This window comes from Netta rufina, assembly GCF_964035555.1.
Source record: "Netta rufina genome assembly, chromosome: 3".
Taxonomy (NCBI): Eukaryota; Metazoa; Chordata; class Aves; order Anseriformes; family Anatidae; genus Netta; species Netta rufina.
The window spans coordinates 105,782,215-105,798,425 of NC_140125.1; the positions used below are offsets into that span (position 1 = coordinate 105,782,215).

General features: G+C 40.5%; 1 protein-coding gene across 1 annotated transcript in view; it reads left to right on the forward strand.

Annotated features, from left to right (window-relative positions):
* TAF1B (TATA-box binding protein associated factor, RNA polymerase I subunit B) overlaps positions 1–16,211 on the forward strand; it is a 48,195-nt gene that overhangs the window by 27,619 nt on the left and 4,365 nt on the right. The window contains exons 9-13 of the mRNA XM_084285228.1: positions 8,075–8,222; positions 10,406–10,583; positions 10,890–10,936; positions 13,408–13,498; positions 13,959–14,029. Of these exons, the coding sequence (XP_084141354.1) occupies positions 8,075–8,222; positions 10,406–10,583; positions 10,890–10,936; positions 13,408–13,498; positions 13,959–14,029 (535 nt within the window). The remainder of the gene's footprint in view (positions 1–8,074; positions 8,223–10,405; positions 10,584–10,889; positions 10,937–13,407; positions 13,499–13,958; positions 14,030–16,211) is intronic.

Sequence of the window (16,211 nt, forward strand, 5' to 3'; positions counted from 1 at the left end):
GGTGTGGGTTTCTGCCAGCATTCAGACTGCAGTGCCAACAGCTTTCTGCTTCCCTGGGGAGTGATCTACCAAGCTTGCCTTGTAGCTGGGCTCCTCTATTCATTGAGGCCCTTTCCTAAAATCACATTTGGTCTGGTGTGTAAGGATTGGGAAGATCTCTCTTCTCCTGACTACAATTTGAATGAGCCTAATTGCCCTGCGACTTTCTTCTTTTAGTGGTAACTCTGTGAAGAATTCAAATGAGCGCAGCAGCCAGTCCTGCTTGTTTATTTTAAAAATCTTCTGAGAGGTATAAAATTCCAGCCATACAAATTCTGCTAATCAGTAATGCTTTTCCCTTCCAAAACAAGCAGCAATTCCTGCTTTGGTCTGCCAGGGTTTTGTGATACCTTGTAATCTGAAGTTGGTTGGGGGGGATGTCTTTCTGTCAGTTTTTATTTTCTCTCTCTCCTTTCTTTCTTTCTTTCTTTCTTTCTTTCTTTCTTTCTTTCTTTCTTTCTTTCTTTCTTTCTTTCTTTCTTTCTTTCTTTCTTTCTTTCTTTCTTTCTTTCTTTCTTTTTTCATTCTAGCAGGTGCATGTAGTACTTGTTCAGGATAAAAAAAAAGTGCAGAATGAAAAGAAGCAAGGGTGAGGCTTTTATTTAAAAAAAAAAAAAAAAAAGCTGAGGAGGAAGTTCACTGCTGAAAGGGTTATTGTAATCAAGTTTATCATGGGAGCTTGCTGTTGTGTAACAGAAACTCTAGCTTGTCCATACCTGTCTCAAAGCATTACTTAATGAAGAAAGAAAACAAACCTACCAAAATATTTGTGAAATTCAATAAAATTTGTTCCCAAACTCCTTCATTTCAATACATCATGACAGACCAGCTCCTTGTTGCTTTCTCCATTTCTAGAAAGCCTACATTTTTTAGAGCCGTGGTATCTGTCGTTCAGATGCAGCTTGAGCACGAAGTGGGTAACACTCAAGCACGTGTCTCTGTTGGTTTAATAATATTGAAACTCATTTATTCAAAAACCACTTTAGCCAGGAAACATCTAATGAATATGATGTATTCCTCTGAAAGTAGCATATTAAAAAGTCTGCAATACGCACAAATATATATATTTTTTTTCCAGTGAAGGAGCACATTTGTACTGAATGCTCAGTTAGCTTTTTCTTTTGCATGTGGCTTGCTGGCTCATCCCTGTGCCATCTTGAATTCCATGATAAAAACTTTTAATTCAATGCAGCAAAGTATCCTCCTAGCACACTGAGATATTCTTTTTCTCTCAAAAATGCATAAACGTTGTTTATTGAGTCTCTTCTCACTTCCTCTCTGCATCGATGTTCAGGAGTAATTTGGGACTTTAAGATGTAGTAGCTGTTTCAGATGAGATTTTGAGGGACAGTTATCAAGGAGAACAACAGAGAGAGTGCCACTGTTACTTGTTGTGTGATGTTCAAGTGTTATCTTGGTTTCCTTTTTTTTTTTTCTCTGCCCATGTGTTGCCAAGTAGATAACTTGGGCAACATGTTTGTCTGTCTCAAGATGAAGCAGTTGATTCCCTTATCCTGTCGTAGCCTTACAGTTATCCTCTCTGCTCCATGAGAGCCTCATGAAGCAGCAATTCCTGTTGACCAAGCAAGAAGCTTGCGCTTGGCCTTTTCTGCTGGAAGAACTCTCAGCAGCCACCTGTTTCTCAGCAGGTATTTGAGTGGGGCTGTCGCAGTTTCACCTGCCTTTGTTCGTCCTTGTCACTTGGTTCCCTTTAATAATTCCAGGCACACCCTTTGCTCTTACATCAGCATCTGTACATGATTCATGGATATCAGTGTTTGAAGAAATGCATCTGCTCCTTTAGTCCACGTAAAAACGGGGGTACCGAGGCAGATTTGGTGCTCATCGAACCTGCTCTGCTCTTTCTGGTGGTGGCAGGGAAGGGATGGAAGAGCAGTGTGCAGTGGTTCCCCCCACCATGCTTCCACCTCATGAGGCTGGGAAGTTTGTTTCTGCCCAGCAGTGATAACAGTGCTCGCAGTGCCCATCCTTCACATCATGTATGTCTCTTGTCCATACCCTGTTCTCTGGAAAACAAACTGTTCATGCAAACTTCATGTTAAGACTGCCCAGAATCTTACCGCAGCAGAGCTGGCTGTCTTAGTTTTGACAGCTGACTTAGCTGGGAAAAAATGTGTATTAGTGAGAGGGTTGCTTATTTGGGAAGGTTTTTATTGATAATAATGCACACTGCTTAATTGCCCTTTATCTGTGTGTAAGAGTTATTGCGGGAGTTTCCTGCTGTTGCAGGTAGGACGGTGGTCGCTGAGAGGCAGATAGAGGTTAGGCAAGGGGAGGGAGGAAGACAATTAAAAATAGACATCGTTAGCATTTATTAGTGCATGTTTGTATGGGAGAGAGTACTACAGTGGTGAGGGCAATACCCAAGTCATGGGAGAAAAAAAATCTTCAGTAATGGAGGAGTTTGGGCTTTGCACTCACATTATGGATATAGTACATAATGATTGGGTCACGAGGTCATTTTATTCACTATTAGATACGAATTTGGGTGTCTTTACAGTCGATCCTGTTGTGTAAGCTGCGAGCACTGCAGCTGGCTTCAGCCCACGTCAGGCTGGCAGGATGTGTTGGTGCTGCCGACCAGCAGGTAGAGCTGAGCCTGCTGAGTAGCGGGAGCAACTGCAGCGAGCCAGGCTCCGTAGGGCTGATGTGGTACCAAATCTTACCCTAGTTTGAAAGTTAGAGTTCCTAATAACTTATAATTTCTCACTCATAATTTGATCTAAATCTTCAGGTTAAATTGCTTGCTTACCCCATTTCCTGAGAAGTTTGGCACACTTCTTCAAACTCAGGCCAGGCATCTCCAGAATGACAAGGTCTTGCAGGTTTTCAGGTAATTCCCCCCATACCCAAACTCCAAATTTTACAAGTTCCCGGAGACCTACAAAAAGCCAATAATGAAAAAGTGAAGTATTAAAAGTATTAAAAGGTCAATTAGAGGAAGCTCGTAGAAAACGTGTCCACTGCTGAAGAGCTGAAGATAGAGCCTTAGAGACAAGGCAGGTATGGGACAAAAGATGGTGTCTGGATGGAAATGAACAGGTAGAGGGGTGAAAAGAAAGGGAACTGTGCTGGGGAAAAAGTACTGGAGAAGAGTATGTAGGGGAAAAAAATAAATAAATAAAAGGTAAGAATTAAAAGAACTCTACGATTAATTCTTTTCAGAAAGGACAGAACCTAATCACAATAAACTAAACAGAACTGTGAGTATGTGAGTACTGCTGGTTTCTCCTCCTGTAGGAGAAAACGGTCTGTACGGTGAGCTAAGAAGAGAGTCAGCCAGACCACGCTTAAAACTAAAAGCTCTGGAGCCTGCAAATGAAGCTAGAAAGCCAGCCAGTTGTATACTGTGTTCTGCTGGTTGATCAGCAACATTCTGATACTGTCCAAACAAGTAGGGGAGGCTGCAATCTTGGCTCACCCCAAACAATTACTCGTTGCTCTGATCTGATTATCATGGTAATAATTTGGCTCGTTCGCTTCTGGAAACCAGGTGGCTCTTTTCTAGCACAGGTGAAAAATTCCATGTAACTTGGAAAGATAAAGGCAGCTGATTTAAATAGCCTAACGAGCGTGTATCATAACGAAAATCTTACTCTAGACACTTCTTTACCGACTGAGCAGCGTGTATTTTCTCTCCTATAAGAAATTGAGGGGAGAGGGAAAAAAATAAAATTATTCTCAAGTAGTACTAATTTTTTGTACCACTTTCTGTAGAAAACCTGATGTTAACTTACTTTCCATGTGTGAGAACAAGAGACAAAGATTTTAAAGACAAAGCTGTAAAGGAGAGTTCTCAGTAACCTCTGCACCCAATCTAGACAGGGTACGGGCTCTGTCAGCATTGTTGATCAGTCCTGAAGAAATTCCAGCTTGCGAAACACCTGAAAGGGCTATCGGGTGGCATAACTTTAAAAGGGTTTTCTGTCAGTCTTCCTGAAATTATTAAGTGCCCTCGAGGGTTTGTAACTGGGTTTTATACGCCGAGTGTTTCCCAGGTTCTCCAAACAAAGCGAGGGCTCGGTAACTCCGCATGCTGATGGACAGGGGAGGTGTCCTGATATTTAGCACAGAGGTACAACTGAAAATGTGTAATAAAAATCGTTTAATTTGCAATTGGATAAGCGAAAGTTGTGCTTGGAGGACGTGTGGCCTGTGATCTAAGGCTGTCCCTTCTTGTCCAAGGACTCCTCCCTTGGGGTTTAATCACGAGGCAGTGTTTTCACTTGAAGGAGGCCCCGGCTCTGGAACTCGCTTTCCTACTGGATTTGTTGGTTGATTTTTGGTGCAACTTGTTTTATCACGTTGGTTTTTCCTGGGAGAGATGCATAGCTAGGTAGAAAGTGAGTATCTCATAGATAAATTTTATCAGCACTTAGCAATTTGGAGATCTTCAGAAGCCAGCTGGCCGTGGTCCTGGGCAACCTGCTCTAGGCTGGACCAGGTGACCTCCAGAGCTGCCTTCCAACCTCAGCCATGCTGTGGTTATGTGACTTTGGAGGCTGCTCGACTGCAGTATTTTGCTTTTTCTTAGTACTGTACTAACACTTACTGTGCCTGTTGCATGGAATTTGGGCGTTCTGTTTGCTTTAACCCTCCCAGCAAGCGAGATTTTGCAGCGTGAACTCCGAGCTCTTTCAGAGCCAAACAGGGTATGTGCATGGTGCCAGGTGAGAATTTCAGGGCTAGAAACGCTCCCCAGTCTCCCCAGTCCTCAACCTTCAAGCCTTCCAGCCCTTTGTTTGCTGTGATGTGTCTCTGAGATGTGATCTTCTCTTTGATTCAGCTTACTCTGGCAGTTTGCAGGTGAGGAGAGGACTGCGTGCTCCTGCGGCGCAGCGTTCAGTCCATCCTGCGTTGTCCTGACTCAGCGCCGCGCTGTAGAAACACGATGACTGCAGTCAGTGCTTTTGAGCTCAGGGGGTTAAGCCCAGGAAAGGAGCAATTGATTTGGCTGGTCTTTATGAGATGAGCGTGTCCTCCCCAGATCTGCATGTCCCACTTGTGTTTACATCTCCTTATGAACACACATCAGCTAAGAACAGACTAACTCTGTTAACACCCTTTCAAAACCAGCCAAATGATAGCACTCAGCGTTCATTTTTATTTTTTTTTACGCCACTTGTGTTTGCTCTTAAAAAAAAAAAAAAAAAAAAGTTATTATGAAGCAAAGAGCATGTGAAAAATAACTTGGTTGACTTCTCTAAACTGCAAACAAAAGCCTGGACTGGATTCGAAAAGCTTTGAAACAAAAGTCAGCGTTGGGTGTGAGGATGAAGGGATGATTCACGAGAGCCCAGGACAGGAAAGCTGTCTGCTTAGCCTGATACGGTGAGAAAAGCTCCTGTGTACAGTGATAGAGGTGCCTGCCTTGGACCCTCAAATTAAGAGTTACATTCCTTAAAGTACTTCTTTGTAAAATTAGACTGCTCAGATAACTTCACTGGTGATAGTTTCATGTTTGGGAAAGGGAATGCTTCAAATGACTGAATCCCCGGTGTCTTCATTTTCATCTGTGCTATGTTATTAAGAAGCTACTAATTCAGCTGCTTTTCATCAAAGGGAAAATGCATTTCCTTTATACCTAATTAGGAATATTACTCTCACGCTGCTTTTATTTGAATTATCTGGGACTTTTCCTTTTTCTCCCGATACACTCAAGAGGAGTTACGTCTGATTCAGGTTTTGTTCCAGGATTGTTTTGGTATTCAATGCAGAACTGCTTTTTAAGAGGAATGGAAAGTAATGTGAGCCTGGTAGCGCATGTTTTTCTTGTTTCTCAAGACTGTCACGTCGCAGTCTAAGCCACTTTTTAACACTGTTTAGAAAATATAATGAACATGATACAACTTCCTAACTGTTACCCAAGTTGCATGTGTAATAGCGACAGTGGAGTTATTCGTTTGCTTAAGTGTGTATTAATGCAATTAAGGAAATCTTAACTGCGGTCTGGGGGGAGATCGTTTAAGAAAATGAATGGAAATGTTTGGCAATCATTCAAAAACTATGAAATTTGAGCAATTGCCACATAGCTTATGTTAAAATAGGTGAAACCAAGTGGTTGGACGAAAAAGCATTATCTCAGCCTTGCTGTTGTCGTAAACACAATGGCTTTGTTTTCAGTCTGGTCTATAAAACCAGAGGCCTGAGTTCGGCATTGTTCCGGAAAGTTTTGAATCCGTGTTCAAAGTGTAAACTCCTGCAGCATTCCTGCTGAAGGAAAGTACCTTAAGCACAAGCTGACTTGATAGATATGATAGATGATAAGCAGCTCTGCTGAGTTAGAACCGCCAAGGCCAAGCAGAAAGTGCAAGGCTTATACGTGTAAAAGGGTAACGTAGCCTGAACAACTGGGAGTTACCACTTCAACAGGTACATTCAAGTAACCATTTAAAATATAAAGAATTAAGTCACGCAGTACAGTGTTGAGTAGAAGAGTTAAAGTATTAAGAAACCAAGGTCAAATCTTACAGTCCATACTTCTGCAAACTCCACCAGGTCCTGCTGAGTTGGCTATGAAGAAGCTTACCAAAATCTGGCCGTGAGTTATGTTCTCCTCTAACAGGAAAATCTCAGGAGAAATTGGGGGAATTTTCTTCATGCAGTCAATAGTTTGGAAAATGATAAATGAGTGCGTAAGTATGGAAGGTGGTGGAGCAAATAAACCTGGAAACCATTTCCAAACATAGAAGTCCAAGACAGTGACTGGGAGCCATCAGCATGGATTTACAAAGGGGAAATGGTCGGACCAACCTGATGACCTCTGATGACAGGCAGGAGGCTTGGTGGAAGCTCTTCATCTTAAGCAAGGTTTTTGACTCAGTCTTCCACAACATCCTCATTGACCAACTGATGAAGTTAAGGACTAGTTAAGGGGACTGCAAGGTGGATTGAAAACTGAAAGGCTGGGCACGAAGGGTTCTGGTCCGTGGCATGAAGTCCAGCTGGAGGCCAGGCACTGATGGTGTACTCCAGGGCTTGATACCGAGGCCGGTACCGTTTAATAGCTTCATTAATGACCTAGATGAAGGGTCGGATGGGACACAGTGCACCCTATGCAAGTCTGCAGATGATGTAAAGCTGGGAGGAGTGGTTCATACAGCAGGTGGGTGTGCTGCCAGTCAGAGGGACCTCAACAGGCTGGAGAAATGGGCCAACAGGAACCTCCTGAAGTCCAACGAAGAGAAGTGTCAAGTCTTGCACCTAGGGAGGATTAACCCCAGGCACAAATACATCCAGCTGACTGGAAAACAGCTTTTCACAGAAAGCCCTGGGAGTCCTGGTGGACAAGATGCTGTGAAAATGGATGTACTGGAGTAAGTCCCAGCAAGGACCTTGAAGATGATGGCACGAAGCATCTGCCAAATGATGGGAGGCCGAGGGAACTGGCACTGTTCAGCCTGGAAAAGAAGAATATCCTTAGTGTGGTCGCTAGGGACAGGATAAGAAGCAATGGGCACAAATGAAATACAGGAAAATCAATTTAAGCATGAGAAAAAAAACACATATTGTATAACAAATGCAGCGAACCACTGGAACAGCAGGTTTCCCACAGAGCCTTGTGGAGCTTCATCTTTGGAAATGCTCAAAATCCAACTGGAAGCAGGGCACTTGGACTGGATGCTCCCAAAGAGTCCCTCCCAACGTCACCATTCTGATTGTCATCTCCTTCCTCTTTAGCAATTTTCCTCTTTAGCAATTTTTTTAATGCAATTTTAATCTCGGAGCATCCGGAAACATATCGATCACTTCACAGAAAAGGTAGTGTGTCGGTCGCAGGTCCGACGAGCAATGTTTTCTTGGCTTTTTGTATGTTTTATGGGCTTTAAAACCAGCCCGTGCTTCTCTCTGCAATGCTGCGGTCTGGCTCCATTCTTGCATGTGTGTTTAGTCATACAGAGTGTTAGAAGAAGGCAGTGTTTCTGTATCAAATAAAGAATTTAAAATCAGTAATTTAAAATCAACGATAGGGTAAAAGAGAAAATGCATAACCTGCTCTGTCCCTGTCTTTCAGTCATGGCCTGTGTATGAAGAGGTGTACAGCAAAATGATTGAACTTGCAGCCTTTTTGGACCTGCCTCGTTTTCCAGATATAACAGAGAGCTGCTTTCTCCATCCGGACATGTTGTGCATGAAGTACCTGATGGAAGTTAATTTACCTGGTAAATATTTTCCCAAACCCAAACTGATAATTTTTTTCTTCAGTTTATTAAACCCCAGCAAAAACAAAAAACAAAACCCTCAAATCACTACTTTAAAAGCGCCTCCTCTTTTTCTTCTAATTTTTCTTCTAATATTTCTTCTAATGCATCTTTAAGCTTGAGCTGAAAGATCATTTCTGTAGAAAGCACCTTCATCAAACATTGAAAGTGGGTGCTGAAGGCCCAGATACGCAGGGGCGCTCCGGTGCTGCCTCTCAGCCTGTTGAGCGGACACTTCATCTGAGACCTTTCAGTGTCCGTGTGAGCTCAGAGGCACTGGTGGAAGTCATGTGGCTTATTGAGATAAAAGATGCATGAAGTCAGGACCTGATTGCTTGGCACTGAAAGGAGTTGTCATGTGTGAAGTTGAATATATGTTCTACAATGTTGCATAACAGCATTAATGAGGGATGCGGGGTGACAGATCAACCCATCTTGATTATTTCTGATTTAGTTTTGAAATAATTTATTGCATAAATATGAAATTTTTGCTTATTCGTAAGTTCAGTCTTGATTATTGAACTACCAAATAAAAACCGATGAGTCCTAGCATGTAACCTGTGTCTGCTGGGTTACTGTACTTCTGTCAAGTACTGCTGGCTCTGGAGATGACATCTGTGGGCAAATAGCCTGTAAATTATCTTTTTCCCCCAAACATTCCAGAAATTGTTTTTGTTGGTGGTTATTTTTTTGTTTGTTTGTTTGTTTTTTGTTTGTTTGTTTGTTTTGTTTTGTTTTTTGTTTTTTTTTAAATCTTATTTTGCAATTAGTTACATTGAATAAAACTACTTTGTTTTTCCACATACCGACAGCTAATGGAAAAAAAAAAAGACAACCAAAAGATTTAGGGATAAAATGCCAGAGAAAAAATTCTGCCTTTGTTGTTTTACACCAGTGTTGCACTAGAGCCTGTAGAGGCTCACTTATATTTCACGTTATAAGGTGTCAATTGAGTCAAAGAAAGGCTAGAAATTTGGCATTTTTAGGTTTATTACAGAGAAATATAAAGCTGTGTACCCATTGAAACTTGCTATAAGAGCAGAATATATTGTCCTTCACTCTTTCCTTGCAACTGAACTTTTCATCATGGAAAGTATCTTTTTATTTATTTATATCATTTATATTTTATCTGTATTTATATTTTATTTCTATTTTAGTTTATTGAAAAAAGACTGCTGTTGCTGCCTGAACACCTAAAATAAATTGGCAGTGTCTCTTAGGACGTTGAATAATAATGAAAATGTGGTTTAAAATACCTAAAGGATCAGAAAGTATATTGGCAGTATATTTGTAAATAAATTTGTTTGGAAAATGCTTTTATGCTTTTCAGCTTTTACTGTTACGTACGAGAGGATTAAAAATTAGTTTGTGCTGAACTCTGTAAGGAGCAAGAGAATAGAGAGTAGAGCTGGATTAAGGTTGTACTTAGTCATACATTGCTAACCTTTGTGGAATCTGATGGTGATGTAACCGCCACCCGTATTTCTTGCTGAGCAGGAAGGGTGAGAAATTTGGGGGATTTGTATCTGTGAAAAATAAGCATGAAGTAATAAGAGGCTGGCTGGATATCCTGCTGCTGCTTTCGGAGCTGCAGTTGTGTAGGTTTGACATAAGCCACACTAGCGGGTGCAATTAGTCTTTACGGCGTAGTGCCAGTTTTAACCTAAACTACCCGTTTTAGCCTCAGCAGGGAGCGTTCCCCAGCCTGCTGCTGTGCCCAGCTAGCCCCTGCTTCTCTTAGCACTGCCCCAGCCCTACATTTTTTTTTTGGTTGATAGACAGGAAAAATGTTCCTGACAAGTTTTTGGCTTTCGGGGTTTTTTGAAACTAGAGTTCAACTGTATTTATGTTCTGTGTGTGGATCCAAGAGTGCTTTCCTGGAACAACGTTCAGGATCATGTAACAACATCTTTTGGATAACATTTAAAAAAGGGGGGGATTTTTTTTCCATGCGTCATTTTTTCATTGTATTTCCAATGAAGATTACCCACGGTATATAAAAATATCCAAAAATGCTTCTCAGCCTGAAAAACGGCCAGTTGTAAAAATGTAAGCATCATTTTCTTCTAATGACCAATATATTTGTACCGTACCAGTCTTTTAGCTTGTCTCAATGCACTTATATTTTTATTTATATTAATTAGATGAACTACATAATTGGACTTGTCGAGTGGTGAAAAAGATTGGTTTTGGAGAAGTGGATTTCCTGACTCTCACGCCTGGAAATAAATCAACAAGAAAAGTGAAATACGATGTCCTTGCTGCAGCAATAATTGTAGTAGTTCTGAAATTGTTGTTTTTATTAGATGATCACTATGAATGGTACGTATACAAGCAAATCTCCAACAAAGCCCAAACTTTCAAATGGTGCAGGTGACTGTCTTGGGTTGCACTTTCTTTAGTAATATTTGATTTGTAGTATTTTAATTTCGATTAAGTTCAGTAGCGTAAAACGTGATCTCGAAGGCATTTTAGCAATTGAGCGTCTCTTATGTTCACAAATCACCAGTTTGAATCTGAAACCTGGAATGAAAATGAGGGTGTCATATTTGTCAGTTGTATTTTAAATTCATGTGAAAAGTGCAGTATTTGGGGCTATAAAATGGTCTTTTTTTTTTTTTTTTCCAGGTTACTTTCAGGCTTTGCTGCAGAAAGAAATAAAAATAACAAAGAAGGTACGGAAATATTCCAGTAGAAGCAGTCTTATGATTTTGTAAATGAAATAACTGTGTAATCAGGATTAGAAAGACTTAATCCTTTTGATGGTTAAAGTGTCTTTTTGTGATTTATTCCTTTTAGAAAGGTCTTTATTGAAAGAAAACACCATCTTCTTCATATAAAATTGTCTTGGCTTCCTCACGTAATTCTTATTGTACCGGATAAGGAATTTTGTATGTGTTTTAGTGGATACCTTTCTTCTTTTCACGTTTGCCTCTTGTTTTAGATCATTCTGCATGTTAGTTGAAGGTGAATGGTTATACCATAAAGAGGGAACGTGCTTTGATCGTAAATAGCAGATACTTACTAGGGGCATCAAACCACATTTATGATACAATCCAAACTTGTTTAGTCTTGTTAAATAAAATGTCTTAGTGTGTAACATATTTGAGATGTAATCTGTTTTCTTCCAAATAATCCTGAGAGAGTGTGGAAAAGCTAGGAGCAATTAAGATAGAAAAGATAATGGTGTGAACATGGTTCTTTGAGGGCAGAAAGACCAAATCAAAGATTAGAAATCCTCAGGAAGATTCTCCATGGCCTTATCCAGATCACAGTTGAAGATAAGATCAAAGATGTGTTATGGTGATTTATGTTTTCAGCCTTCCATCCGGTTTTGGGTTCGTTTTTACCCTTCTGTTACTTTCTAAAAAAAATTAAGTCAGTAACAGAAATCAGTGTTAGCCAGGCATGAGCACAATTACTGCTGGATGCAGAGAAGTCATTACTCCCAACTAAAACCCGTAATCCTCATTTTTAAGTGGATATGCAAACTTATTTGGGATCTCACTTTTTCAATTTCATTTCCATTGAAAACTTGGAGTACGTAATAGTGACAGGAGTAGAAGTTGCACAACTGCTTACGAGCCCAGGCTCAAAGCCATTAATGTCTTAATAGGGTTTCTACCTTATTAACCAGTCTCGTTGCCTTTGGGAATTAACAGCTCATTCTTTGCCCACTTTTTTTTTTTTTTTTTTTCTCTTTGAAATCTGCTGGTACAAAACGATCCATATACTGTGCTGTGTTGTCCCTGTTCTTCAGACGTTGGAGTGACAGCGAGCAGCCGACGTGAGAGTTTTTTGTTCAGGCACCGATCAGTGCCAGAGCTCAAAACTGCCTCTGGCACTTTCCCAAAGTTAGCGTACCGAAATGAATAATGGCTAATACCGACTTGTAAGGATTCGGTGTATGTGAACTTCATTTTCAATTTAACTTTCCTCTCTCTAGTCTTTTTTTTTTTCCCAGCTCCTGTAGTTTTTAAAGACAGACTGGGAGCTGTACGGCAGACAGCTGTAGCTACCTAGTGCGTGTTTGTGTGGCTATGTGCTGTGAACTGCACACATACACACTGTTGTTTATGTTCAAATGAAATGATTGAGACACGTGTGTGTCTGTCTGTGCGTATCGCAGAGCTGTATGTTTTCCACTTGACTCAGCTGTGTGAAGGTAGGACCAGCACCACCAGCCAGCTACACGGTTACTGTAGTCTCTGGCAGTGGGCTTGCTTGTGACAGATGCTTAATAATTTGTATTAAGATAAATGTAAATAGTTTTTTCTTCCCCTGGACGTCCCTCTCAGCACTGTCTGGGCTGAGGATTTCACGAAAGAAATGGTATCCACACCTTTGAATTTTAAGAAGTACTGAAGGATCTTTCTTCCTTCATTTGTTTGTTGTTTTTTGAGTCCATCTGTACAGTCATAGCTTTAAAGACATCTTGCGGTAGGATAACTCAAATACGAACAAGCACAGATAATATAAAAAATACAGAAGTTCGATCATAAGAGCAGTATAGTCACCCTCAAAACAGTTCAAACAGCTAGCTGGCAGAGCTGAGCATGATGCAAGCATCAGTGCAGTGCAGCTGGGGTAATGGGGAAATGCAAAGCTTGGTTAATTCACAATGCAGATAATACACCCACGAGTAATAAGAGATGGTTATATTTTAATTGTACTCTACGCCGGAGTTCTGTTTGCAGTTCTTATTCTTACTGTACCCTGTTGATCTGCTTCAGTCCCATGCCTCTTTGGAGCATCAGTGATAAACGTGCAGCTGGAGTGCCTTGTGCCTTCATATTTTTGCATGTGCTGGTAAATATTTGTTCATGTATCAGTGAGTGAGAAGCCCGTGCTTAAAAATATGGGACGGTGATATAAAGTGAATAAAATTGGCAAGCTTATCCTTCCTGCCCTGCAGTATCTCATGCGCAACAGGGTAGACAGTGGGGTCTTGATGACACTGTTTCAAATCCGAGCTTTGGAAATCATTTATTCAGACCTAGGCTTGACCTACAGTTTCATTAATTCCTTGAAGCCAACGTTCAAACAGACAAAGGCCAGTCCATGTTGTGGAGCTCTAGTTTGGTAGTCTGCGTGTCACGTGTTTCTTTCACTTCTTCACAACCTAAAGTGTGAATGTTTTATTCAGGTGGTCCGTATTTTGAGTTCAAAGAGTGGTACAAGGTTATAAAATGTTCCTTGGATGCAGAGCAAAAGAAACTGGATGAAGAAAGAGCCAAGTAAGAAGTTTTTAAGTACTTATTACTACTCCTAATAGTATTTTTAAGGTAGACGGTTTAAAGTGAAATTCTGACCTCTCCAGAAGTGGAAAAGGTTTGGAATTTGCTCCATATTTCCATCCAGCAAGCTTGGGTGAATAAAGTGATTAAATCCCTATCTTAATTTTCTATTTACACTCATCAAGTTTATCCAGCATATTAATTAAATGTCTGCTTTCTGTGACAAGTAGCTTATACAACTGAACAGTTAACTGATTACAATAAATCTTACATGCATCTGGTTGTCTACTCAAAGAAAGATTTTCTGTATGTGTTGGATGGCCTAGATTTAATGGTGCTAACCATTAGATTATTTTGGTTTTATTTTAACAGCTCTAGCAATATCTTAAGAAATTGCCATTCTTTTACGCGCTTGCTCCATCCTTCTTCTGCCTAACAACTTCTATTTCTCTTGCTGTAGGTATCTGTGGAGATGTGAAAAGCCGTTGTTTTATTCAGTCAAGAAGAAATCCAAAGTCCTTAGGAGAAGACGTGAGTAAACTCTGCCTCTTTCCACCAGCACAGAAATGTGCTCCAAGTTTTCCCATCATAGAAAATCTGCAGCCCTGACTGTGATAACATTTACATCTTAAAATACTTTCCCTTCTTTCTTTCATCTCCAGGTAAAATTAACGTAGTGCTATTTTACAACTCATGGCTGGAATTCTTCAATCAGACGTTTTCCTCCTGCTTAATTGCAACTGCCTTTGCCAGTCTTCCCTTTGCCAGTCTTCCTAATGCCCTGTTTAACGCAATCTCAGAATGAGTACTGTGTCCTCATCGCACCGATTTGTCATCTGCCTTTATATAACTGTGCTCTTCATTGATTTTTGTTGCTCTCCCATGGCTTTTCTAGCCCTTCTCTTCTTTAGTCCTTCATATGAATGTCCCCCAGTATGTCCGCTGGTCAACCCTGCCTGTCCATATTCTCTCCCAGTTATTTTTGCAGTTTTCTACAAAAATACAAGGAGGCTTTTTGTCTGAACATGACTTTACTCAAATAGTGAGCTGTATATGGTGAGAATGAAGGTCCATCCATTTTATTTTAGTAGTTGTAGAAGTATCTCTAAGAATTTATAGTGATTTACTTTTCCATTACAAACAAACAAAAGACAACCAACAAAAACCACGCTCGTCTGTGGAAATAGGAGAACCAGAATTTTATTCAACTAAATAAAACATGAAGTTCTTTACTCTACACTTAATAGTAGCAAGCAGCAGGTATTTGGAGAGAGACGTTAAGTGTGCCAAGTGATGTTTTTCCCTTTATATGCTCTTCCAGTCTCGTGAAGTGACTGGTTCAGGGACTTGGAAGCACGTTGTAGAGTCCTATTTGGTTAGAATAGCTTGTGTTGGACTTCCTGTGCAAGAATGCATTTGGTTTTTATTCATGTTTTTACGCTTCAAAATTCTGTAGGGGTGATCCTGCAGTTGAGTCACCTTCTGCGGCAAAACACGTTTCACTTTATTCCAAGCTGATGGTTTCCTCAGATGCCCTGTACTTCCTGTGTTTGTAAGAAAAAGGGAAAAAATATTCATTGTTTATTATTTCTGTGCCACTCTGGATTCCCCTTGTGGCTCTGTTTCTCTTTGAGCTTTACCACCAACTACTGCAGGCAGACTCTCCCATAGTGCCATTTTGGCTGGGCAAGATTCATCGTAAAACAATGTTAAGTAGCAGAGATGATGAATGCCTACGCGGAGAGTGCTCTAGAGCTGTCCTGCTGGTGTTAAACATTTCGTACTTTTGGCTGGTTATTTCTGGATAGATCACATGTTTCTTGGTCTGAAAGTTTCCTTTACTTGTAGCAGCTTTTTACCCTTCTGGCTTTTAGCAGTGGTAGTGGGTGGTGGTGGTTGATTTTAGTAAAGCTTATCTTTTGTCTTGCAAAATAAGCCTCCCATTCCTTGGATCACTTTAGGATATCTTTCCTGCCTTTTTCCAGTTTATGAATGAGCTTACTCTGATACAGGTCATAAAAAGAACCTGGAGTTCCAACAACAGCGTTTTTTAGCTGGCTTGTTATCCTAGGGAAACACAGGGTTATGTTGTCATGCTGTGTGTGCCGATCCGTCAGCAAAACATCTTTCTCTCTGTCCATCAGCCTCAGTAAAGTATGAAAGTTTGTCATCCTCACTTGCATTTGATGGGGTTTAGAAATCTCAAAGTTGTTCCTGTGGGCTTCCAAGAGGGTAGGTAGGGAGAAGAGGGAGACCCCATAAAATGCTCTCACTGAGAGGAAGAAACACTTCGATGTGATTTTTTTTTTCTTACACCATGTATTAGATTTTTTCCAAGTATTTCACTAGTAGTGGAGGAAGGTGGTGTGTCTATTTTATTATTATTTATTTTATTTCCAGTTGAAATCTACACTATGAAAAGCGTAACCTTAAATCCATACGTGTATGAAGCCAGGCTTCCATAATTCTGGCACACAAGAAACTACTCAATAAATCTTAGCCAGTCCAAGTGATAGCATATGGCCAGGTAAATGCAGTGGAAGGCATCCTGGCCACAGAGCCCTAAACTTTCTCAGTATTCCTTGTAGATGTTTGTTTTGTTTTGTTTTGTTTTTTAAAGGTACAAATACCCCTATTTTATTCCTTTGTAAATCACCTCTAAAGAGTACTCCAACACTTAATACTTCTGCCTTTTTTTTTTTTTCCTTGTTTG